Below are 26,090 nucleotides of genomic sequence, written 5' to 3' on the forward strand. Positions count from 1 at the left end.
GCAGAAGAAATAATTGTTTTTACTAATACACTGTATGCTCCCTCCTCTCCATCCTTTAAATGTAGACTGGAGAGTTTGCTTACCTGATGAATTCTCCTCCTACTGGATTGCCTGTTGGAGTGAGCAACAATGGAGGGGTGCTACATCACTAGGGGCACCTGGACACTGGGGGGCGCTACATCACTCTAAGGGTGTATAGGTGTTATCTCCTTGAATGGGATGCCTCTGTTTGTCTTAACCTGGAAGCTGCCTTCTGACTCTTCCTCTCTCCCCCTTCTTTGTCCTCTCACTCACTTCACATGGCCTTCCATGGAGATGCAGTTCTCTCCTGTAAAAGCAGTGCCCTCATACTCCCACACACACGATCCTGGACAAGCTGGCCATTAGTGATAGGGGAAAATACTCTTTAGCAATGCTCCCTCTACACTGTGGAGTCCTGTGAGCAAACATTCTACTTTGTGAGCTGCTGGCATTGAAGTTGTGAGTGAGCGATTTGGCTACTGCATAGATTAGTCTGCTCTGAGCTGAGACAAAAACGTGTGAGCCGGAGGCTAAAAAACTGTGAGCTAGCTCACACTAACTCAGCATAGAGGGAACACTGCTCTTTAGATTAGGCTTCTCTCTCTCTGCTTTCGGCTGCAACCTGAATGTGAATGGGATCCAGGGGTCATTTCGGGGGGGATCGCGGGGGATCGCAGTTCCCCCGGGTGAGGTACGGGGGGCGGGGCACATGACAAAGCCCCGCCCCCTGCTTCCGGCCACCCCGCTTCCGGCCCTCATTCAGCCAGGAGGAGGCAGGAGAAGAGGGAGGGTAAGTTGCTTCCTCCCTGCCTCTCCCCACCCCTGCCTGCCTGGGGCCAGGGAGGGCCTTCGCGGGGCTTCCTTGCACTCCCGCCGGCCTTGCAGGTCCACCGCCGGGCAGTGGAGCTGCAAGGCCGGCGGTGGCGGCTGGGACCGGTGGGGGCGGGGTGTGGCGCCTTATGACATACGTCCGGTGATGTCAGGGGGTGTGGCCTTATGACACACTTCCGGTGACGTCAGGGGGTGTGGCATATGCTAATGAGTTATGCTAATGAGTCCCCCTAGCTCTTTTTCTACGAAACGACCCCTGATGGGATCTACTTGAACAAATGTACGCTTACCTTTTTTGCAATATACTTCTTGGGAGATTTATCCACTACACTTCTATGACTGGTCAAAACTCTGCTATATTAACCCAGTACCCCCAATATTGCCTTCCAGTGGGCCCAGAAGGCTATGGGAGGGAGGGATGTCCACTCCACCCACTCAGAGGCAGGTTCTCTTTGAAGCCAAGACTTGGCCGGGACAGGACAAGGAAGAACCCCCTCCCTTCTCTGTAGAGCCAGGGGAAAAGATGGGTCTTAGCCATAAGGGAAGCTGAGGACAGAGCCCAGGATGCTGCTTGGCAGCTGTAGCATCTTCCCTCTTTGCCTTTTAAGAAAAGGCAGTCACCCCTGCTCTGCACAGAACAATGAAGGGACTAATGTGAAAGTGAGCAGACAAAGGGGCAACCCGTTTCCGTTCACTGGGGAAGCAGGACAAAGGCCCCGGTGAAGTCTTCTGCTCAAAGGGAACCAAAGTGGATGGAATGGAGAGCTCCCCACAGTCTGGACTCACTGGAATGGGGTGTCAAACATGTGGCCCGGGGGCTGGAGCCGGCCCATCTAGGGCCTTTAGCTGGCCCGCCAGCAACTGGTGTGAGAGAGGGAAGGAAGGGGGCCGCTGGAGGGACTTGGGCGTGTGGGCGCACACAGTGAGGTGTGTGTGTGGTCAAAGCTGTCGAGAAATGAAAGGAAATGGCTAGGGGGCGGGTATTGTATCCCTGGAACCCCAAGTCTTGCATAAGATTAAATACATTTATTGGGGCTTTTGTGGATTTCCCAGTAAATCAGTTGCTTTCACTCCTAGGAATCAGTTGGTTTTGTTTGTATTTTGAGTAAAAAAATAATAATATCATTCACTGGGGTTGCCTGTGTCATTTATAAAATTTAAATCTCTGGTACCTGGTATTTCATTTTCTGGCAGACATGGCCCAGCAAAGTAACTTTAATGTCAGATCTGGCCCTCGTAACAAACAGGTCTGACACCTCTGCACCAGAAGGTGCCAAGTAGTTTGAACCAGCAGTCCTGTAGCCATGGGCAGGACCGAAAAACAAGGCTCTAATAGATTGCTGAAAGAATCTTGGGCAATGAAATCAAGGATGCCCTGGCCTGTATGTCCCAGACTAGCCCAGGCTCACTAGATCTTGGAAGCTAAGCTGGGTCAGCCCCCTGGAGGGGCTGGGGCTCAGTGGTAAAGCATCTGCTTGGCATGCAGAAGGTCCCAGGTTCAATCCCCAGGATCTCCAGTTAAAAGTATCTGGCAGTAGGTGGTGTGAAAGATCTCTGCCTGAGACCCTGGAGAGCTGCTGCCAGTCTGAGTAGACACTACTGACTCTGATTGACCAACTTTGTGTGTGTGTGTGTGGTTAGTACTTGCTTGGGAGACCACCAAGAAGCCCAGGATCACAGAGGCAGGCACTGGCAAACCACCTCTGAACATCCCTTGCCTTGAAAACCGTACAAGGTCACCATAAGTCGGCTTCAACTTGACGGCTTCAGCTTCCCTCTGAAGTAAACGAATCCTCCCTCCTGACACTGCAAATACTTGGAGATAGACTGAAGGACAAAAGGCGATGCAGCCAGGGAATGGCCTTGCCGTGGCCAGGCACGGCAGAGGAGGCCTACAGCAGCTGCAGCAGAGACAGGGGACCCCACTTGCACAACGGCAGCTGCCAGGTGGAAGGTGGGGAACACAGCCAGTGCTGGGGCGGTGGGAGGGGGCAAAGCCTGGAAGGGCTGAGTCCAGAGGGAGATAGATTGGGAAGAGACAGGCTACCCTTCTGAGCCATACAGAGGAACAGGGGTCATTTCCTGCAGGAGCACACAGGAGCGGAACTCCGGCAGTAAGGAGCCCAGGGGGCAGGCACATGCAACAAGCCCCACCCCCTGCTCCCAGCAGCCCTCAGTCAGAGCAAGAAGCAGCCAGGTAAGCTGCAGAGCCCCCCCAGCCCCCCGGTCCAAAACAGTCCAGTGGCACCTTTAAGACAATGTTTTGTTCAAGTACAAGCTCTCGCTCCTCTGCGAGGGCAGATCTGCACGTTCCCCCCCCCCCAAAAAAATAGCTAGCAGTCCAAAAGAGTCCAGTGGTGCCTGAGCGGTGGGTGTTGCCTTCTCACACACTTCCGGTGATGTCAGGGGTGTGGCATATGCAAATAAGTTATGCTAATGAGTTATGCTAATGAGTTCCTGCATCTCTTTTTCTACAAAATGACCCCTGCGAAGCAGCACAGGGGTGGGAACAGGGAGGGCCATAAAAGGAAACTGCCCCACCTGGCCAGGGAGGAGAAACAGGCTGAACTCTGGGAGAAGAGAGAGAGAGAGAGAGAGACGGAGAGGGCCCGTTCGGGGAAGGAAAGGGACCAGGATGCCGCAACCCCATCTCCTTCCCAATTTTGAGGCTGGTAAGAAGGCTGCCCCCCCCCCCCCCGGGGAAGGGCGCGGAGGGCGGGGGGGGGCCCAGAGCCCCACAATCTCATTACTGGGTTTTTTTTGGTTTTGTTTGTTTAGTTTTAAATCAATAAACAGGATTTTTTAAAAGCAATCTGGGCAGGAAACCTTGGCAGACACCTTGAGGCATCTAAGGATGAAGGGAGTTTGCATAAACCAGCTGCTTATCAGGAAGAAGAAGAAGAGGAAGAAGAAGAGGAGGAGGAGGAAGAAGAAGAAGAGGAAGAAGAAGAGATTGGATTTATACCCCACCACTCCCCAAAGGTGTCTCAGAGCGTCTTACAAACTCCTTTCCCTTCCCCTCCCCACAACAGACACCCTGTGAGGGAGGTGGGGCTGAGAGAGCTCTTGGCAGAAACTGTTCTTTTTCAAGGACGGCTCTTATCAGAAGTACGGAGTGCCCAAGGTCATCCAGCCAGGTGCAAGTGGAGGAGTGGGGAATCAAACCCGGTTCTCCCAGATTAGAGTCCGCGTACTTAACCACTACACCAAACTGGCTCTACCCCAAAGCGGGGAAAGTGTGGAAAGGATGCGCCCTTGGTGCTGGGCAGCATTGTCCTGAACCTTGGCTGCTGTGTGTCACAGGGAGATGTTAGTGGGCACACAAGGAAATTAATGAGCAATAGGCTCAGAAAAGATAAAGGGAAGTACTTCTTCACCCAAGGAGGAATGAACACATGGAATTCACTGCTGCAGGAAGTGGTGGTGGCTACATGTACAGACAGCTTCAAGAGGGGCTTGGATAAACATATGGAGCAGAGGTCCATCAGTGGCTCTTCGCCATGAGGTATAGATGGGACACTCTGTCTGGGACAGTGATGCTCTGTATTCTTGGTGCTTGGGGGGCAACAGTGGGAGGGCTTCTGGAGTTCTGGCCCCACTGGGGTACCTCCTGATGCACCTGGGTTTTGGCCACTGGGTGACGCAGAGTGTTGGACTGGATGGGCCGTTAGCCTGATCCAACATGGCGTCTCTTATGTTCGTAGGAGCAGAGGTCCATCAGTGGCTATTAGCCACACGGTATAGGTGGAATACTATGTGTGGGGCAGTGATGCTCTGTATTCTTGATGCTTATGGGGCAACAGTGGGGGGACAACAGTGGGAGGACTTCTGGAGTTCTGGACTTGCTGGTGGACCTCCTGATGGACCCTGGGTTTTGGCCACTGTGTTTGGACTGGATGGCCCATTGGCCTGATCCAAAATGGCTTCTCTTATGTTCTTAGGGTCTGAACACCTGAGAAAAAGGAATCACACGTAAGTGAAGCATAACTCTACTATGGCTTCTATTTCCTGATAGCTCTGATTTTTCACTCTTTAGTAGATGTGTGTTCTTTCCATTCTGATGACATTTAGATGGGGTGGCACAGTAAGGTATGGTACATGCTTCAGGGGACACATTGAGATCTACAAGCTGGTGCCCAGAAAGCCTCTGTCACACAAAACACCTTCAACCAACTGAGGCCCCACTGGACAGAAACGGTCACCATTATTCACAATCTGGTCTCATCCAGCCTTGACTACTACCGTGCGCTACGCAGAGGTCTACCTCTGAAGATAGGGACGCCGGGTCTCCATCTCCATTGCCTGCCAGCCCACTGAGAGGAACAAACTTGGGCAAAAGAACTTTGGAGAAGACTCCTAGAACGTTACGTCGACAGCACGCCGGTGCTGTGACATCACTTCTGGGTATTCACTGGAAGTGACATCATACCATCTGCGTGGCATCATTCCCAAAGTCCCCCCCTCCCTCTTCCCATCTGAATACAATTTAGAAAGCGGTGAGCCAAGGACAAGGGTAGGGAACCTTTTCAGCTCAAGTGCCGAAGAACCCGCAATGTCTCCCTGTGAAGATGCTGGTATGCCAGCAAAGGAAAGGGGTGGGGTATGAGGTTTAGCCGGACCCACCGGGACCCACCTGAGCCCCAGGAACACTGCCAGTACCTCAGAGCTCACCTTGGGCCAAAAACTGGCCCCGCATGAAGAGTAAAATGGCCTACCGTGCCACTCTTATAGCACTCTGTGCTAGGGGCGCCTGTCCCTGCTCTAAAACGGAGCGGCCAGTCAGTTAACTGGGAACATATTTTCCTGACATTACAAGATTTTCACCGGGTAGCCATGTCGGTCTGCAGTCAAAGAGTGAGATTCAAGTCTCAGGAGTCAAAGTTCCCAGCGCAGAGCTTGTCAGATCTCAGAAGCTAAGCAGGGCTGGCCCTGGACATAGTTTGCCTGGGAGACCTCCAAGGAATACCAGGGTCGTGACACAGAGGGAGGTGATGGCAAGCCACCGCTGAACATCCCTTTGCTTTCAAGCCCCACTTTTGTTGTTGTTGTTCAGTCGCACAGTCGAGTCCGACTCTTCGCGACCCCATGGACCAGATCCCGCCAGGCCTTTCTAGCCTTTTGATACTGTCCATGGGGTTTTCTTGGCAAAAATACTAGAGTGGGTTGCCATTTCCTTCTCCAGGGGATCACGCTTGGTCTGAGTTCTCTGCTGTCTCTGCTGTGGCCTGTCCGTCTTTGGTGGCCCTCAACGGCATAGCCCACAGGCTCATCGAACCACGCAAGCCCCACAGCTTGACTTGATGGGGGGGGGGGGGAGAATTTAAAAGAGTTAAAGCTCCCTTCACCAGACATCTGACAAAGGGAACTTTGACTCTCAAAAGCCCACGCCCCGAAAAGCTCATTGCTCTCTAAGGTGCTACTGGACAAGAATCAAGATTTCCACTGTGTGTTCAGTGAACAATTCAAATATATGGTAACGGCGGCAAGAGTGACTTTTGCGACAAAATGGAAGGCGGAGAAATGTCCGGTACTGACGGAACGGAAGGATAAATTCACCGAGTATGCGACAATGGCAAAACGAACATCTTATTCACACAACAGACCAATTTCAGAATTCCAAGAAAGATGGAATGTGTTTTTTACTTATGTGGCTGAAAATCAGGATTAAATCGTTAAAGCAGAGAATGATTAAGAGACAGAGTCAGGGAATAAACACTTGTAATAACAAAATGTCAGATATGAAGTAACGAGGAAAAGATAGAATAAAATTAAACAGAATTGAAAACTTAGAGCATATACAAATAAGTCTTATACAAGCAAGTAAGCTCTGATTGACAATTGTGATAAATAGATTATTGTAGTATCATAGTGTAGGTATGAATTAGATATGGCAGATGAAGCAGATGGTCATAGATGATTGTCCATGTTCATGTTTATGTTTATGCTTATGTAAGATGACTGTCTATGTTCTACATATAATTCTAGTAGTGTATTGTAGTAGTGTATATTTTTTGTGTTTGTAAAATAATTAAGAAATCATTTTTTAAAATTTCCACTGTGTGTTTATATTGACTTGTAAGTGGTCCTAAACCATCTGGAATAAGATTATCTTAAAACCTGCTGGATCCTGAGGGAATCTGCCTATCCATTCAAACCTTGATCCAATCAAACACTCGTACCTTCAGAAATTAGACAAGGCTTCACTAAAGAGAAAGGTTTTTTCCCTTTTAGTTCCAACATTTAGTTCCAACACATCCCTCCTAGACAAATTCAGCTGAGTCCTACATTAAGATCTTTTAGGGTGCTAGATAACGTTCATCCTATTTATTTTATTCATCCTTTTAATAACAACTTAGAAGAAGAAGAAGAAGAGATTGGATTTATACCCTGCCCTTCACTTGGAATCTCAGTTTACAATCTCCTTCCCTTCTTCTCCCCACAAGAAACACCCTGTGTGGTAGGTGGGGCTGGAAGAGCTCTTTCGAGGACTGCTCTTGAGAGAACAGCTCTGAGAGAACTGTGGCTTGCCCAAGGTCACCCAGCAGCTGCATGTGGGGGAGTGGGGAATCAAACCCGGTTCTCCCAGATTAGAGTCTGTGCTCCTAACCACTACACCAAACCCCACAGGATTTCCATGGATGGGGGGAGGCACCGTTTCTGCTGACTCACGTCTTCCCCAGCATTCCTCTGACTCCCCGGTCATGCTGTTGGGGTTTCCCTGCCTCTTGGAGCAGCATTTCGGGGTGGGGGGGAGTTGAGGCAGGAGCAGAGGCGGTCGCACTTCACAGATGGAAATCCCTTTCATCTGCTGATATTACCAGGGGATCCAAGCCAAGGATTATGTTTCCATTTCTTTAACATCTTTCCCCCACACACACTGGATTCTCATATCTGCTTTTAGCTGGGCGTTTTCTTTCTTATTCTAAGTTATCTATTTTGAACCGTTGAAAGAGTCCCGTTCTGCTCACAGCCAAAAGGCTCCCGGGGGGTGGGGGACGGACACATACCTATCATGTCATGTCCACTTCAACAGCCGCTCTCCCTATTTATACAGGTTGGAACATAATTCTTGCAAGAAGCAGAATACCTCATATGGGATTTGACGTCCAGCAGCTCCAGAGAAGTCACCCTGGGCTCTCCGGCCAGGTTCTGCAGAATCTTCAGCCGGGGGCCACAGTGCTTGTAGAACTCCGTGCAGATGTTCAGCGGGACTCACGGGGCCGCCTGAACTCCTCGCGAGCGAGCCTCTCGTCCAGCTCCTCCCGCTGGAGGCCTTGGCCTTCCTCCAGCAAATGAAGGTTTTCCCTGGAGATTGCACCAAGGGAAAGACGTGCCATGAGAAACTGGAGACGGGGGGGGGGGACTGCATTGATAAATGCGACTGAATGCAACTGACAACCTCCTTTTCAACAGAAGGAACGTCCCCTGCACACTAGCAAAGGAAGAGTGAGCTGTGTGGTTTGGGGGAGAGGCTAAGGCTGGAAAGGGATTTTCATCTGTGAACCCATCTGTTTCCTTGCAGTTTTCCCACAGCCACGTCGGGAGGTTAATCTCCCTGGACATTGCATGCCACTTTCACTTTATTTGTCCATCAGGGTTTTATGGTACCGTCTGCATAGATTTATGGCCGTTCAGGGGTGACTTCGCAGCAGGCCGGCACCTTCCTAAACCAGGTAAGGGGGAGCCAGTCGCGCCTCTCACTCTGCCGCTTTTTAAATTGCCATGTCCCTAAGCGCATGCGTCGCTTAAGGTGCTGGGAGGAGTGAAGCGGATCTACTCTGCAGCTGAGCTGATCCGGTCCTCGAGAAGCCGGGAGGGAAGCAGCCGGAAGGGAAAATCAGCCCAGCCCGGGAGGGAGGTGGCTCAGAAGAAACGCGAGGAGGGCCGGGCCCTGTGGCCCCCACGTTAGGTACGTTAGGGAGATACCTGATAAAGTGCAGCTTGGCTCCTTGCTCTGGGTACCTAGAGAGAAAACAGGGGCAGAGTGGTGAGAAAGAAATCATCTAGGATTTGAAATACATTTTGGTCCAGTTTAGAAAATATCCTTCATTTTTGCTCCTGGGTTCAAGGAGTGAGTGAGAACTTGGCTTCCCTTCCACCTACTGTGTTTGGACTGCTTCTGGACTGCTGGACGTCAGGCTCGCCAAATCTGGGTTGCAAAATTTCTGGAGATATGTGAGTGGACCCTGGGGAGGGCGGGGTTTGGGGAGGGGAGGGACCTCAGCGGGGTACAATGTAACACAGTCCACCCTCCAAAGCAGCCGTTTTCTCCCGGGGGAACTGATCTCTGTAGTGTGGAGATCAACTGTAATTAAGGAAATCACCAGGCCACCCTACTGGACATCAGCAGGGGAACATTAATTGAAAATAGGGTGTATGTATTTAACATCCAGTATATGTAACATTGGTGTATTGTTTCTGCATACAAGCAAGTCTGGCGGATGGCGTGGGGAGAAACAATATCTCTCAGACCGATTTCACACAAGAGCTGCGCCGCGGTCGCGCCTCCCTTTGCCCCGCTTCTATTGGTCAATTTCCCACTCGAAGCCACACAGCCGCATTTTGACCCGTGGCTTCGCCCAATTTTCCCCACAATTTCGTGATCCTCAAAAAACAGGATCACAGAACTGCGGGGAAAATCGGGTGACGCCACAGGTCAAAATGCGGCCACGTGGCTTCAAGTGGGAAATTGACCAATAGAAGCAGGGCAAAGGGAGGCGCGACCGCGGCACAGCTCTTGTGTGAAATCGGTCTCATTCTGTCTCACTCACTCACTCTCTCTCTCTCTCTCTCACGCACACACACCATTTCATCCAGAGAGAAGATAATCTGAATCAAGCCTTTGACTTTTACCCCTATTGCCTATCAATAAAGATGCATCAGCCAGTTAAAAAGGTGCCATCTGAAATTACTGTACACATCCTACTTACATCTGAGATGGGCAGCTGTGAATCATAATAATAATAATCATAGAATCATAGAGAATCATAGAGTTGGAAGGGACCTCCAGGGTCATCTAGTCCAACCCCCTGCACAATGCAGGAAATTTACAAATACCTCCCCCCCTCCACACCCGCAGTGACTGCTGTTCCATGCCCAGAAATTGACAAAAAAACCCCTCCAGGATTGCTTCCTGACCCCAAAGTGGCAATCAGCATTTCCATGGGCGTGTAAAAATTGGCCACAAGACCTAATCACTGAGGCAAGCCTTCCTGCCCTCCCTCTTATTAATAATTAGTAATTATTATTTTCATTTGACATTGTGAATAGTAATAATAATAATTAATCATTATTATCATATGGACAGGAGATCCTAAGATTGTCTGGCAGCCTAAAGTTCTAGCTCTTTTAGCATGCACCATTAGGGTTTTTTTTTTTGGCTAAGAGAGCTCTGAAAGAGCTGTGACCAACCCAAGGTCACCCAGCTGGCTTCATGTGGAGGAGTGTGGAATCAAATCTGGTTCTCCAGATTAGAGTCTGTCACTCTTAACCACTACACCACGCTGGCCCCGCTGTGAATACTGAGGTAACAAAAAGCCCTCTGTTACCTGGCATTGCCCCCTGATGACATGGTATGATTAGCAGTAGTGGTTCCTTTATGGCCTTGATCGCACCGACTCATCTGAGGGGCTGTCATTGGCCTGTTCAATGGAGAAAGATTGTGTCAAAACTCATATTTGGGTGAATCAAATGAATTTGAATTTGCCACGAGAATGTGAATTTCTGTTATCAATGTTTCTCACTTAAAACAAATCAGTAGGTGGAAAAACACAAGCGTCAATGTTTTTAAATTTCAATGTGCGATAATACGCCAAGTCGAATTCTCATTAAATAAATTGGAATTGGTCTCCGTTATAAGTTAACACACTACTGTCATTTGTTACCATGGCCGGGAACATGAAAGAAGGCTGCTGTTACGTTCTCTGAAGTCAAAGTCAGAAAAGGGAATGGGGGGGGGGGGCTTACCGGGGGAGAACTTCCACACAAGAGGGCTTGTAGGGATGTTGCGAGTGCAGCCGTAGCCGCTATCTCTTCTCGAGCGGCGCTCACCGTCTCCACTTGGGAGGTCTGCCTCTTGAGCTTCTGCAGGTAACAGGGCACCAGGGCTTCCAGGACCATCAGCATCTGAAGACTGAGCCAAAGGGCAGCACGTCAAAGCAGTGACAGGGATTGACAATGCCACCCTAAGTACTGCCACCAGTGTTCCCTCTAAGCTGAGTTAGTGTGAGCTAGCTCACAGTTTTTCAGCCTCCGGCTCACACACTTCCGCCTCAGCTCAGGAAGGAGGGCTCCAGAGCACACTAACTTATGCAGTAGCCAAATCGCTCGCTCACAACTTTAATGCCAGCGGCTCACAAAGTAGAATTTCTGCTCACAAGACTCCACAGCTTAGAGGGAGCATTGACTGCCACATCTTCTAAATCAATGGGTTGTAACCCTGGTTGCCTTCTACAGGTTAGGAGGGTGGAGTTTGGAGAAGGGGGGAGCTCACCATGCCTGGACATGGGGGGGGGGAGTGCTACATCACCCTAAGGGCGTAAAGATGTTATCTCCTTGAATGGGATGCCTCTGTTTGTCTTAGCCTGGGAGCTGCCCTCTGACCCCTCCTCACTCTCATGCTTTGTCCTCTCCCTCTCCTCACATGGCCTTCCATGGAGACACAGGTCTCTGCAGGTCTCTCCTGTAGAGACAAAGCCCTCATACCCCCACACACATGATGCCGGACAAGCTGGCCCTTTGTGATAGGGAAATTATTCTTCGGATTGGGCTTCTCTCTCTTAGTCTTCTCTCATGGTCTCGATGTCCCCGATGTGATGATGTCATTTCTGGGTTACATGGGCAGTGATGCAGAGACATCACTGCATGCTGGCTTGACCTCCCTCTCCTGGGGTAAGTTTTCCCCGCCGGTCAACTGATCGGCAGTGGGGCAGTGGGGCCTGGTGGTGGGGGACCCCCACTTCCACTGGGGGGGGAGGGATCTGGCAACACTACTTAGTTACTTCATTATTAATTTTGTTCTCATATGAAACCAATGCTGGCTAGTCTTTCACAGTGAACAAGAAATGCGTTCCTGACCCCAGCCCCTTAGAAGTCTAGCATCCTCAATTAAAGACAATTGAACATCTGTTCTCCTATTCCTCCCCGCCTCTAAATCAAAAGCCAGGACTGACCGCAGGCTCCAGATTCATGAAATTAACGTTGACTTTCCCCTTTGCCCGTCTTCTCAAGGGAATTTTGATTTGATTTGATTCCCCCCCCCCCAAGTGCTTTTTCTTAGCCCTTCATAATGTTACAAAAATCCATTTTTTGATCTTGGAAAGAAAGAAAAAAATCTGTTCCAAGGTGATCGCCGTAAAGGCCACTCGATCAGTCTGTAAACAGAAAGAATACATTTTCCCAGAATTTGATTCAGGAAGAAAATTGTACGACTGGCTAAAAGAGGCAGAGTCAGTGCCAAGAAGCCTTAGCTCTGGAAGATTCTGAGCTACTGTGTGCCGGCCTAGGGCCTGCAGGTGTGCCACAGAAACAAAACTAATAAACGAAACCCCAAATAAATGGTACCTTCGGAATGATTCGGGGGCATAGGCCACAACGGTGACACACAACTTGATGGCCTCACTGATGGAAAAAGTCAGGTCCTCGTTGCCGTAGCAGAAATCTGAAAAGGGGGAGGAACAGGACACACACTTTGTGCAAATGGAGGTCTCACTCACACTCACACACACACATACAAGGCCAACAACTGCAACCCAGTAATAATAATAATTATCAGATGGCATTTTGTGTAGAATAGCCAGGAGATCCTAAGATTGTCTAGCAGCCAGAAGTTCTAGCTCTTTAGTGTTATGCACCACTAGGTGGCGAGCTAGACTTGTTTTTGAGGTAAGAGACATTTCAGAGGTGGTTTGCCCTTGCCTGCCTCTGCGTCATGACCCTGGTATTCCTTGGAAGTCGCCCATCCAAATACTAGCCAAGGCCAATCCTGCTTAGCATCTGAGATCCAATGGGATCGGGCTAGCCTGGGCCATCCAGATCTTTCTAGAAGAAGAAGAGGAGGAGGAGAGGTTGGATTTATACCCCGCCCTTCACTTGGAGTCTCAGAGCGGCTTACAAACTCCTTTCCCTTCCCCTCCCCACAACAGACACCCTGTGAGGTGGGTGGGGCTGAGAGAACTCTGACACAAACTGCTCTTTTTCAAGGACAGCTGTGACTGACCCAAGGTCACATCAGCAGGTGCAAGTGGAGGAGTGGGGAATCAAACCCGGTTCTCCCAGATTAGAGTCCGCACACTTAACCGGTGCGATGCCATAGGACTTAGCCGGACATTCTGTGCCATGACACGGGCAAAGCACTCTCTTTCAGTCTCAGTTCCTGGTTAGTTCCACAGCACTGGTTAAAAGAAAGTAGCATGAGAAAAAAGAATCTGACCCATCTTGGTTGGACTACTAACCTAAATTTCTTTTGGGGGGAAGCACCGGGAAGCCTGCATCCAAGGAGCTGGCTGATTAATTAAAACTACAGAGTGGCTTACAAACTCCTTCCCCTTCCCCTCCCCACCATAGACAACCTGTGAGGTAGGCGGGCCTGAGGGAGCTCTGACAGAAACTGCTCTTTTTCAAGGACAGCTCTGACAGAACTTCGGCTTGCCCAAGGTCATCCAGCAGGTGCAAGTGGAGGAGTGGGGAATCAAACCCGGTTCTCCCACATTAGAGTCCGCGCACTTAACCACTACACCAAACTCACTCTTAGGACTATTAGCTCATAGTGCTGCAGGGGTAGAAGAACTCCAGACAGGCAGGATTCCCCTTCTGTTAAACTCTTAAGGCTATGGCAGTCTGCTTGTTAAGATTTAGGCCAGAGGTCTCCAACGTAGTGCTTGTGGGCACTGTGGCACCTGCCGGCACTCTTCCTGGTGTCCACCGTGTGTTTTTAAGAAAGTGGGTGGGGCCAAATGGGTTGCCCAGTAGGCCTTCTGATTGGAGATTCAATAGGCTATGCAGATTGAAATAATATTGTTTCAGCAGCAGTAAGGCTTCATTCTCCTTCTCTCCTGTTTCCCCTTTGAACATGGGCTCCGCCGAATCTGGCAACCATTTTGTGGTTGTGCCCTCCATCCTGTGTGTCAGAATTCCAAAAGTGCCTACAGGCTCAAAAAAGGTTGGGGGACCCCCATCTAGGCAGTAGGTTTAACTAACCTATGCTCCCTTGGCTTCCTGCCCCACAAGCCTTCCTTACCTGTCCATCTCCTCCCGTTCCTAGACCACATCTGAGGCTTGGCCTTCGGCCTGCTTTCCCCTTGGCACCTCCTCTGGTCAGTTTCATGCCACAAGCATCCTGCTCTTCCCTTGGGTTCAATTTTCCAGCCCTACCATCTACGTTGTCCCCCATTTTAAAAAGCTGAAACTGAAGCATTTTCCAAAACGGCAGTCAAGACGTATTATAGGGAGATGAAATAGAAATACCTAAAGACTTCAGAGGCTTTTCTGCTTTCACCAATTCTAGAATGTCCAGATTGTCCACCGTATCTCCTTCCAAGGACTGCAGCAAGTCAAAGAGACACTGAGCTGACACCCCTTTGCTCGGTCCGTTGCTGGCCGCATCCTGTATTTAAAACAAAAATGCATTTCTGATTTGTCAGGTTCTGTTTACATTTTGTTTAATAGTTCCGGAGGAAGAGAGAGCCTTATTTGGAGGTGTGACTGCATTACATAAAAGCAGCAGCCTTGAATACGGTATGTTTATGTTAGCTCCGTGTGTTGAATAGAAACACCCAAACCCAAGACCACGATACCCACACTGTTGCAGGAAGTGGTGGCGGCTACAAGCATAGACAGTTTCAAAAGGGGATTGGATAAACATATGGAGAAGAGGTCCATCAGTGGCTATTAACCACAAGGTATAGATAGGAACTCTCAGGGTTGGGCAAGTGATGCTTTGTATTCTTGGTGGTTGGGGGGCAAGAGTGGGAGGGCTTCCGGTGTTCAGGCCCCGCTGGTGGACCTCCTGATGGCACCTGGGTTTTGGCCACTGTGTGACACAGAGTGTTGGACTGGATGGGTCATTGGCCCGATCCAGCATGGTTTCTCTTATGTTCTTACATTGAGCATAGGTCCATGAATGGCTATTAGTCCACAAAATAAAGATGCAGCCCCATAGCTAGGGATTTTGGGGAGAGGGGGCCAAGGGGGAGCCGGCAGTTACCTGGGGGGGGGGCAGAATAAGCGAGGTGCTGCTTAGTGGCTTGGGTCGAGGAATGCGGCCCGGCTTGTGCTGTTCCCTTGCTGGCCGAGGCAGGCGAGGGAGTCTAAGGCCGGGGAGGAGGGGGCAGCGGAGGTGCCCTCGGGACTGTGCCTGTGATCTCGGCTCACCCGGCCTTTGTCGTGGCCCGGGGGCGCGCGGAGAGGTTGGGAGGAGGAAGAGGTGTGCAGAATGAGCTGTTCGCTGTTCCCTCCCACCCAGCCATGCGTGGCCTGTTTAGTACCCGGACGGGACAAGAATGGCCCGGTGCCTCCAGCCAGCAGCTCCTTCCATCGTTGCTCCTAAAAGAATCCCTCCTGGATTCCCCAAAGGGATGGGGTGAGATGCTGGAGCTATTCTATGACCCCCACCACCCTCCTGTCTCTGTTTTCCCAGCCAGCCCTCGACCATTCCGACCCCCCTGCCTGCCCCCCACGCCAAGCCGGCCTCCCTTCCGCCTGCTGGGAATGCACGGAAGGTAGGACCCAGCGGAAGCCTCCCACGCCACATCTGGAGGCCAGTTGTTGCTGGCCACTTTCCCTGCCCACCCCTCGCCACCCAGTCGCATCCTGCTGTGCCAGCCCACCTGAGTCCTGTCCCCCCCTGCCGGAAGAAGTGCTTGGTGCCCCACCCACAGCCTCCGCCGCCTCAGGTCAGCTGGCCTTCCTCATGGGGGTGGCATGGCTGGCCTCCCTCCTGCCTTGCCCCGCCCCGCCCGCGGTGGGTGCAAATCGCCTCGCCGCCAGTGGCCCAGGTCAGAGTCCCTGGCTCGCCACTCACCTGTGCAGTGCCCAGCAAGAAGCGTCTGACCAGACCCCAGCCCTCCCAGCCCAGTGGAAGCCGACCCAGGGCCAAACCCCACCGCCCGCTTGCTTGCCTGGGCTGTCTTTGCCCTGAGCCCAGCCGTCTGGAGCCGGGGAGGGGGGAGAAGATCGATCAGGGGTGAGGGGGCCGGCGGAGGGAGGCTTATTTTCATGCCAATAGGAGAGAACATCAGGCCCACTTGACTGTAACTACAAACACACAGGGAACACGGCAAAGTTAGACGAACATAAAGAAACACCGTGATAGAACAAAACACACTTCTACTAATATGTACTTGGGGGGCAACCGTGGGAGGGCTTCTGAAGTTCTGGCCCAGCTGGTGGATCTCCTGATGCCCCCTGGGTTTTGGCCACTGTGAGACACAGAGTGTTGGACTCGATGGGCCATTGGCCTGATCCAACATGGCTTCTCGTTAGTTCTTATGTACTCTAAGGCAGAAGAAACTTCAGAAGCAGAGCTATGTCTAAACTGAGCCAGACAACTTTAGGAAGTTGGAAGTAGCAAATGAACACATGAACCTATGAAGCTGCCTTATATTGAATCAGACTGTTGATCCATCAAGGTCAGTACTGTCTATAATAATAGGGAATGAAACTAGTACAATACAAGGTGTGCAACCAGCAATAAACAGGGCAGGATTCAGGTACCCCAATTGCCCCGAATAAAGCATATAAAAACCACAATAGGAAACCTATTTTTACTCACAGGAAACTCCAGGAGCGGAGCCACGCTGGCAAATAGTTGCAGCACAAACGGCTTACGATGCAGAATGTAAAACTGGCGACAGGCAAACTCAGTTGCTTGACGTAGCTGGGGGTTGCTTTCGTAGTCGGCGTATACCTGGGGGGGGGGGGTTAAAAGAACACCGAAAAGAACCCCTTGACCAAAAAAAATTCTTTCGTAGTCGGCGTATACCTGGGGGGGGGGGGTTAACAGAACACCGAAAAGTACTCCTTGACCAAATAGCCGTTTGCTAAATCATGCTCAAAAGTCTCACAGGTCCCAGCACTCAGACATGGGTGGGCAAGCTCTCTCTTTCCCATTCTCCTCATAAATTTATTATCTCTCTCTCCCTCTCCTTCCTTCCTTCCTTCCTTCCTTCCTTCCTTCCTTCCTTCCTTCCTTCCTTATACTCCTGTGCCATGTCTTCAGAATCCTGCTCAAGGTAGTATGCAATTAAAAACCACAATATTAATAAAAAGCCACTGAAAATTCACATGTGGCCATTCTTCTCTTGTTGGGATGACATGATGCTATTTTATATTAGGAAAAACTTTTTGACAGAGTTGTGCCACAGTGGGATCGGCTGCCTAGGGAGGTAGTGAGCTCCCCCTCACTCGCAGCCTTTTAAGCAGCGGCTGGACAAACCCTTGTCAGGGAGGCTCTAGGCTGATCCTGCATTGAGCAGGGGGGGTTGGACTAGATGGCCTTTAGGACCCCTTCTGACTCTGTGATCCTATGATTCTATTTGTTCCTACAAAATTACAATGTGGCCATTGCCCATAAATGACATGAGGTAAGAAGTGTCATCATGTTTCTATTGCCATCAGAAATCGTAAATGAGGGTAGTCCATAGGGTTGCCAACTGTGGATTGGGAGATTCCTGGAAATATGGGGGCAGAGCCTAAGGATGGGAGGGAGTGGAGAGAGGAGGGTCTTTGCCTGGGGTGTAATGCCATAGAGTTCACACTCTGAAGTAGGCTGGTCATGTCCCTCCTGGCCACCAGGGGGGGATAGGGAGTAGGGTTGCCAGATCAAGGTTGGAAAGCTCCAGGAGATTTGGGGGTGGAGCCTGGGGAGGACTGGGACCCCAGTGGGGGTTCAATGCCACAGAGTCCACCCTCCCAAGCACCCATTTTCTCCAGGGGGAACTGATCTCTGTAGTCTGGAGATGGGCTGTAATTCCAGGGGCTCCCCAGGTCCCACCTGGAGGCTGGCGTCCCTACTCTGAAGCAGCCGATTTCTTTGTAGCCTGGAGATTTGTAATCCCAGGGTCTCTCCAGGCCCCATTTGGAGGATTCAAACAACAAATACATACACTGCAAAAAACTTTTTTATAAGTTAAAGTGTTCTATATGTTCCATCTTATAAAGTGCATTGTGTATTATTCATAATATTCTAAAACAGGTATATATATTCATGACATGCAATATCAACAATAATAATCAGTTTGTACAATCTAATAGCTACCAGTGAATTTACACCCTTTTTACACAATCAACCCCAATGGGAGTTTCTAGAATTGTACGCCCGCTTCTCCTTGCTTGAAAGTCTTCTAAAGGGGGAAGTTTCCTTTTGTGGCTACATTGAAGTTTAAATTGATGTTTGTTGCTGGTCCTACAAAAGGCCCATTAAGCAGCTGACATTCATAGACGGAGTGCTCCTGTCTTTCTCAAGGCTCTTGTAGGACCAGCGACAAACAATGTACCTGTTTTAGAATATTATGAATAATACACAATGCACTTTATAAGATGGAACATATAGCACACTTTAACTTATAAAAAAGGTTTTTGCAGTGTATATATTTGTTGTTTGACGCTTCTCACACTGCAGCTCGAGTTTCCACACCCATTTGGAGGATGGCGATCCTAGAAAGAGAGGTCAATAAAAAGGTCTAGGAAACAGAATCTGAGGAGGGTCAGACTGTGGAGCAGGCGGGATTGGAACGAGGTCCCTCCTCCTGGTGGCAGAACTAATTTGTTTATATGTTTGTTTGTTTGTTTCAATTTGCTAGGCCAACCTTCCCTGAAACAGGGCTCAGGGCAGCTTACACCAATGGCAAATACAATAGATAAGAAAATTAAAACAACATTATATATTAATTTATTTATTGGATTTATATCCCGCCCTCCCCAAATGGGCTCAGGGTGGCTAACAACAGAGGCAAATGCCATAACAAACAATTAAAACAGCATAAAAACAATCATGAAACAAAGTGCGGTGCTCTTGATGTTAAGTCTTATTAGTCCAAGATGAGTTCCATTTGTCAACCTAACTTGACAGCATACATTCTTCGGTCATCTAGGCGTCATCTAGTTCATTAAAAGATGATGGATAATTTCAGTATCTACCTGTCCTAGGGTTGCCAGCCTCCAGGTGGGACCTGGGGATCTCCAGCTTTTACAACCATTCTCCAGCTGACAGAGATCAGCTCCCCTGGAGAAAATGGCTGCTTTGGAGGGTGGACTCCGTGGCATTGGACCATGCTGAGGCCCCTCCCCTTCCGAAACCCCGCCCTCTCCCGGATCCACCTCAAAGTCTCCAGATATTTTCCAACCCAGACCTGGCAACCCTAACGTTCCCCCTGGATGGAGGGGAAATATGGAGCAAAGGGGGGAGGTGGGGGTGTGAGAGTGCCAGACCATTGCTGTCCTCAGCTAAATGCCTGGTGGAACATCTCTGCCTTACAAGCCCTATGGAAAGGTAGTAAATCCCATAGCTCAGCTCATCTGCCGGGTGCTGCCCGTGGAGAGTGACCCTGTCTGGAGTCCTTCCTCCAGGCCACACCTGGAGGCTGGCAACCCTTCTAGAAGAAGAAGCACACACACTTTCCATACCAGGGTGCTTCAAGGCAACTTAGCAGGCCTTCCATTCTAGCGGAACTGGCCTACTGGCCTGTCAGCCCCACTCATCGGTCTCTGATGGGCGACTCACCTGAAGCATCGTGGGAAGGATCCACTGATACCCACTGAGGGAAAAGAGGTGGTTGAAGTGCACGGCTGTGTTGATGACCGTGGCCGCATACTGCCTCAACAGCGCACTGTCCTCCGGGTGCAGGATCAGGGCTCCGTTGAAGACGTTCAAGAAGAGCATGATTTCGTCCCCCCAGGGAAATTCACTGGGCATCCCCAGGAACATCTCCTCCAGGAGTTTAATCCACAAGCTTTTCTGAAGGGTGTCAAGGCCAAAGAGCTCTTTTCCAGCTGGAAAGACAAGGACAGCAAGATCAGACACAAACTCAACACCTTCCTCCTGAGGAGACTTTTTTGTGAGATCAAAAGAAAACCTTCTGGGTGATCTGCCACCCCTGTAGATGAATTTATAGGGCAGGGGGGAGGAGTTCAGTTGTCATTAATAACTGCTTTGGTGACAGGCAATACTGGCTTGGCAACTGGGTCCTTTGTTTAATTTTACATATTTCACCTGGCATTTATTTCATTATCACTATACCACTGTCCTGACCTGGACGGCCCAGGCTAGCCCAATCTTGCCAGATCTCAGAAGCTAAGCAGGGTCAGCCCTGGTTAGTATTTGGATGGGAGACCACCAAAGAAGCAGGCAACAGCAAACCACCTCTGAAAATCTCTTGTCTTGAAAACCCTATGGCAGAGGTGTCGAACTCATTTGTTACGAGGGCCAGATCTGCCATAAATGTCCCTTTGTTGGGCTGAGCCACATGTGCCATAAAATGTAACGCCAGGTACCAGAGATATAGACTGTATAAAGGACAGCAGCTCATAAGCTCCGAGTTGGTGTGTCCTCACTGCAAGGCCCCATGGGCTGGGAGGGGGGTGCAAAGGAAAACCCACATGGGCGGACTGGAGAGCCAGTGGTGCGGCACTGAGCAGACCCTCCCATGCTCCTTGACTGCTGCAGACGGGTTTGTTCCGCCATGCGGGAAGCCACAATCAGAGTGGCTCCGCCCATTCCCCTCCCAAGCAGTCTCCTGTTCCCTCCCTTGCACTAGTTGCTCGCGGGCCACATAAGAGCCCTGGATGGGCGAGTTCCGGCCCCTGGGCCTTATGTCTGACACCCCTGCCCTAGGTATTTGCCATAAGTCGGCTGTGACTTGACGTCACTTCCCACCACCACCGTATCATTAAATGTTACACTTATTCTATCAGCTAGTATTTCACAGTATTCAAGAAACACAATGACACTGGGATGGATTTGACCATCCTCAAAGTACTCTTCCTGTGACCATTTAACATTTGGTTTCAAGTTGTCTATGAACATCCAACCAAGCAATAATAAATTCTGGAAGACTGAACGAAGACAGAGTGGATGTAGACCGAAACCAGTGCAGTGGTCAGAAGAACCGGGGGGTAAAACTCAGCAAGTTACGCAGAGTAAGAAGGTCAGGGATTGGTCAGGGAATTTTTGTTGTTGTTGAGTCGCAAAGTCAAGTCCGACTCTTCACGACCCCATGGACCAAATCACGCCAGGCCTTCCGGTCTTCTGCCGTCCTCTGAAGTTTGCTCAATTTCATGTTCGTTGCATCTATGACACTGTCTAACCATCTCATCCTTTGCCGTCCCCGTCTTCTTTGACCTTCAATCTTTCCCAGCATCAGGGTCTTCTCCAGTGAGTGCTCCCTTCTCATTTGGTGGCCAAAGTATTTGAGCTTCAGCTTCAGTCTCTGGCCTTCCAGGGAACAGTCAGGGTTGATTTCTTTTAGGATTGACTGATTTGATCTTCTTGCAGTCCAAGGGACTCTCAAGAGTCTTCTCCAGCACCATAGTTCACCATAGTTCAAAAGTCAGGGAGTACTTCATCGCAAAAGAGATAAAAGGAATTCTGAACAAAAATAAGCCAATAATTGAACTATTTAGCCCAATTATCCAGAAGATGACACACAGAAAGAATAGATAGAATGCTTCCTCACACATCAGATAATGCACTTCCAAGGCACTTCAGCAATTGTTTGCACGCAGGTTTCCAGCGTCTCATACAAGAAAATCCAGCTGCAAACAATTACTAAAGGCCATTAAAAGAGTATTATCCAACATGTGTGAAATCAGCCATGGTTTGACTCCGAATGTAAGGTCCTTTCCGCATTTGCCTGCCACTCCGGATTTTCTCTGTGTTTGAATCGAGGCAATTTAAGTCCAGGGCAAAACAGCATCCAAATATCCCGGGGCAACTGGGCTGACCACTGAAGAGAAGTGATGTCATGCAGAGTGAGGGCAAAACCCAGAATAAAAAGAAGGTTGAACTCAATTTTAGTGCAGAATGGGGGGGGGGGGGAACCCTGGGTTTTAAAAGGAATTGGATTTTAGTGCAGAATTGCTTGGAGGATGCCTCAGTGAACATGGATTAAAAGGAGAGTGCAGAAAGGGCCTAAGTTGTCTTCCTCCAATGCAAGTGGCTTTTCCTCTAACAGAAGAGCCACCAACATCGGAGGAAGACTCCTTGGACTGGAAGAGGACTTCAAACTTGACTCAAAAGAAAAGGTGGGATATATTTTCCTTTTAAAAAAATAAATAATTGAATAAATAAAGAAATTTTGCTCCATAGTGTGGGAGGATAGGGGTAGGAGCCACCCCTTCCTCTGCTGAAATGAGCCCTTGGCCGCTCGGGGAGAAACTTTCCTTCTGGTACCTTGTGGGTCGTTGAAAAGGGAGAACTCCGCATCGATGGCGCTGCGTGGGAAAGAGGGCAAGCGCAGGAGGTCCTCTTGGAGCAGAGACACATGGGACTGCTTGTGAGCTGCGGGGATCTTCTGAGTCAAAGAAATGAGGAACAGCACCCGGCCCACTTCCTCTAGCTTGCGCGTAAACACCTAAGAGAAGGGAGAAATGGGTGACAGCCCCCTCTCTGTTACAGGCACACACACTCACACGCACATAGAAAACCAGACGGCCATTTCTTACATCTAGTTAAACAGGATCTACTCCTGAATCCAGTAGGCTGAGTAGATGAAACAGAAGGCAGCTCGAAATTGTCATCCTTGTGCTGATACACGTTCATACTATTGAAGTATTTATGCAGCAATTCAAAACCAAAATGTTTCCCTCAAAAGAAGTTATAAGCAAAATACTGGGAACAGCTGAGATGGATAAAATGACTGTAATTTTGAGAGGGAACGATAAAGACGATTTTGAGGACACGTGGTCAAAGTTCTATGAATGGATAACAGAAAATTCCTGGGCTCTTAACCGAAACAAAAGGAAATAAGAACTATATACTAAAATTCTAGTACAAGAGACATATTGGAATTATAAGGTGGATAAAAAATTTAAACTGTTTGTCTGTAGTATGAGGTCAAGGACTGTTATAAAAATGACACAAAGGGAATTCCCCTTTATATGTATTTATGTATGTTTGTCTATTTGTTCGTCTTTATATATGAAATAATTTTTTTAAAAATATATACATTGCCAGAGGTCATTTCAGGGGGGATCGCAGTTCTCCCAGGTGAGGTACGAGGGGCGGGGCACATGACGAAGCCCCACCCCCTGCTTCCGGCCGCCCCGCTTCCGGCCCTCATTCAGCCAGGAGGAGGCAGGAGAAGAGGGAGGGTAAGTTGCTTCCTCCCTGCCTCTCCCCACCCCTGCCTGCCTGGGGCCAGGGAGGGCCTTCGCGGGGCTTCCTTGCACTCCCACCGGCCTTGCAGGTCCATTACCGGGCCCCTCATGGGGCTCGGCAGTGGAGCTGCAAGGCCGGCGGTGGCGGCCAGGACTTTTGGGGGCGGGGTGTGTGGCCTTATGACACACTTCCGGTGATGTCAGGGGGTGTGGCCTTATGACACACTTCCAGTGATGTCAGGGGGTGTGGCATATGCTAATGAGTTATGCTAATGAGTTCCCCTAGCTCTTTTTCTACAAAACGACCCCTGTACATTGCACATCCTGAAGCATCAGTTCCTGTATCCGAGAACCTGAGGTTCTGTGAGAGCAAGCACATTGGAACAGAGTCTGCTCATAAATTCTTTCCTTCCTGCACTTTGTTGGAAAAAATAAACCGCTGTAAGAATAGTATGCAAATTAAAACGAACAGATTTCCATTCAAAACAACAACAACCACCCCAAAACGTACCAATAACAACCAAGCTAGGGATGCCAGCCTCCAGGTGGGACCTAGGGATCCCTCAGAATTATAACTCACCTGGAGACTACAGAGATCAGTTCCCCTGGAGAAAATGGAGGCTTTGGAGGATGGACTCTGTGGCATTGTACCCCCCCCCAAGGTCCCTGCCCTCCCCAGGATCCACCCACAAATCTCCAACCCTGAGTTGGCAACCCTACCCCAGTGACCGGTGGCCAGGGAAGACCTAGCAGCCCTAAACAATCAGTGGCAAACTGCAAATGAAAGTCAAGTCAACAACACCGTTAGATGACATTGGCTATCACACAAACCCTGACAAAACACACACAAACAAACACACAGAATCCAGAGTTGGAAGGGGCCACACAGGCCATCTAGTCCAACCCCCCGCTCAATGCAGGATCGGCCTAGAGCATCCCTGACAAGGGTTCGTCCAGCCGCTGCTTGAAGACTGCCAGGGAGGGGGAGCTCGCCGCCTCCCAAGGCAGCTGGTTCTACTGTGGCAAAAACTCTGACTTTCAAAAAGTTTTTCCTAAGATCCATCCGGTACCTTCCCACCCTTAATTCAAGCTCATTCTTGCGAGTCCTCTCCTCTGCTGCCCACAGAAACAGCTCCCTGTTTCTCGGTGACAGCCCTTCAAATACTTAAAGGGCACTTTCACACAAGCTAAACGATGCCGTTTCAATCCATTTCAGCGACCATTCGCAAATGGATTTTGCCATTTCACACAGTAAAATACAGTTGCAAAGTGGATTGAAAGTGGATTGAAAGTGTGCTATTTAATGTGTGCAAAAACGCCCAAAGAGAGCAATTATGTCCCTCAATGCTCCCTCTAAGCTGTGGAGTCTTGTGAGCAAAAATTCTACTTTGTGAGCTCCTGGCATTAAAGTTGTGAGCGAGCCATTTGGCTACTGCATAAATTAGTTTATTCTGGAGCCCTCCCTTCCTGAGCTAAGACCAAAATGTGTGAGCCAGAGGCTAAAAAACTGTGAGATAGCTCACGATAACTCAGCTTAGAGGGAACACAATGTCCCCCCACAACCTCCTCTTCTCCAGACTGAATATTCCCAAGTCCCGCATAGGGCTCGGTTTCCGGGGGCCCGGTACTTTAAATAATGCCTCGATGGTTTTTAAAACTCTTTACAATGATACAACACATCATCTAACACTCTGCAATCTCCTTTCTTCAGTGTCCCAATATTCCAGTCTAAATTATTCACCCCTTTTCATCCAATAGGTCGCTGATTTGCACACAGCTGTTTTTTGTGATCTCCTTCTCGGAATGCAACCTGTGAAAGGAAAATACAAAGCTGTTTCTCTGGGCGTTTGGCCGCAAAAGGTCTCTGGTAGTGGGATACCTGTTTCTGAATGAGCTCCTGACCCTTCTCTGGATGCATGTGGACCAGGTTCAACTGGGGGGATACTGATCGTCGGAATGGATAAATATCACGGACGTAGGTCTGCGGTGAAACAGCAAAAAATGCCCATGGAGTCACATTTTACAAAAAAGAGAATATAGTTGCAACTGAAGTAGCAATGGTAACAATTCGAGTTCTTGAGCAAAACTGTTTGGGATCCCCCATCCACGCCATTTTTTTAACAAATTCAGGCCAAGTGGAACATTCCACCAGTAGGTGAAGACTTTTTTCTTTTGTTTGGCATACGTCCAGTAATGGTTAATGACCCTCCTCCCTAGGGGTGGTGGTTGTTAATTTGCTTTATATACCACCCTCCCCCCAATGGGGCTCAGGGTGGCTAATAACAATTTATAAATACAAATCTAATAAATACAATGAATATATAAATACTGATTAAAACTTTAAAACAATAAACCAGTAGTAACCAGAATTCAATCAGATGCCATTAGACATTATGTATCCTCCCTTAGGGGAGGAGAGGGGGAGTCCACGTTTGATGGTAAACCGTTGCTCTCCTCAACCATAGACCTAGTGGAACAACGCTGACCATTTCCGCAGTAGTGAAATTCCCCGCATTGAAATTTTTAAAATGGCATGTTTTTGGAATCCCCAGTTTTAGTGAGTTCCAGAAACACAAGATAAGAAGGAGAAAAATTCGGGTTTGTGCCTGGTGAGAAAAGATCTACTGCAAAAAATTTCACATAACACGCAGTTTTAAAAACTTCAATGCGGGGAATTTTATTACTGAGGAAATGGTTTCTGACTTACAGGCCCTGTGGAACTGTTTTAGGTCCCTCGGGGCACGGATGTCATTAGGCAGAGTTTTGCCTGGCCAGAGTCAGGGCCAAAAAAGCCCTGGGGACAGCCAGATATCCTTTGGGCCATGGATCACCAGAAGGTTCACCAGAAGGAAGAAGAAGAAGAAGAAGAAGAAGAAGAAGAAGAAGAAGAAGAAGAAGAAGAAGAAGAAGAAGAAGAAGAAGAGGAG

The 26,090-nt window shown here is 49.3% G+C and overlaps 1 protein-coding gene across 1 annotated transcript in view; it reads right to left on the reverse strand.

The window, feature by feature from the left end:
- Positions 1 to 26,090, reverse strand: part of UNC80 (unc-80 homolog, NALCN activator) — a 220,484-nt gene that overhangs the window by 44,460 nt on the left and 149,934 nt on the right. Inside the window, 11 exon segments of the mRNA XM_015421519.1 lie at positions 7,940 to 8,060; positions 8,063 to 8,157; positions 8,779 to 8,814; positions 10,401 to 10,515; positions 10,836 to 10,984; positions 12,415 to 12,511; positions 14,317 to 14,455; positions 16,622 to 16,756; positions 19,571 to 19,839; positions 22,238 to 22,418; positions 25,043 to 25,144. Of these exon segments, the coding sequence (XP_015277005.1) occupies positions 7,940 to 8,060; positions 8,063 to 8,157; positions 8,779 to 8,814; positions 10,401 to 10,515; positions 10,836 to 10,984; positions 12,415 to 12,511; positions 14,317 to 14,455; positions 16,622 to 16,756; positions 19,571 to 19,839; positions 22,238 to 22,418; positions 25,043 to 25,144 (1,439 nt within the window).

This window comes from Gekko japonicus, unplaced genomic scaffold (genome assembly GCF_001447785.1).
Source record: "Gekko japonicus isolate JY-2015 unplaced genomic scaffold, Gekko_japonicus_V1.1 scaffold1139, whole genome shotgun sequence".
NCBI classification, from domain to species: Eukaryota; Metazoa; Chordata; class Lepidosauria; order Squamata; family Gekkonidae; genus Gekko; species Gekko japonicus.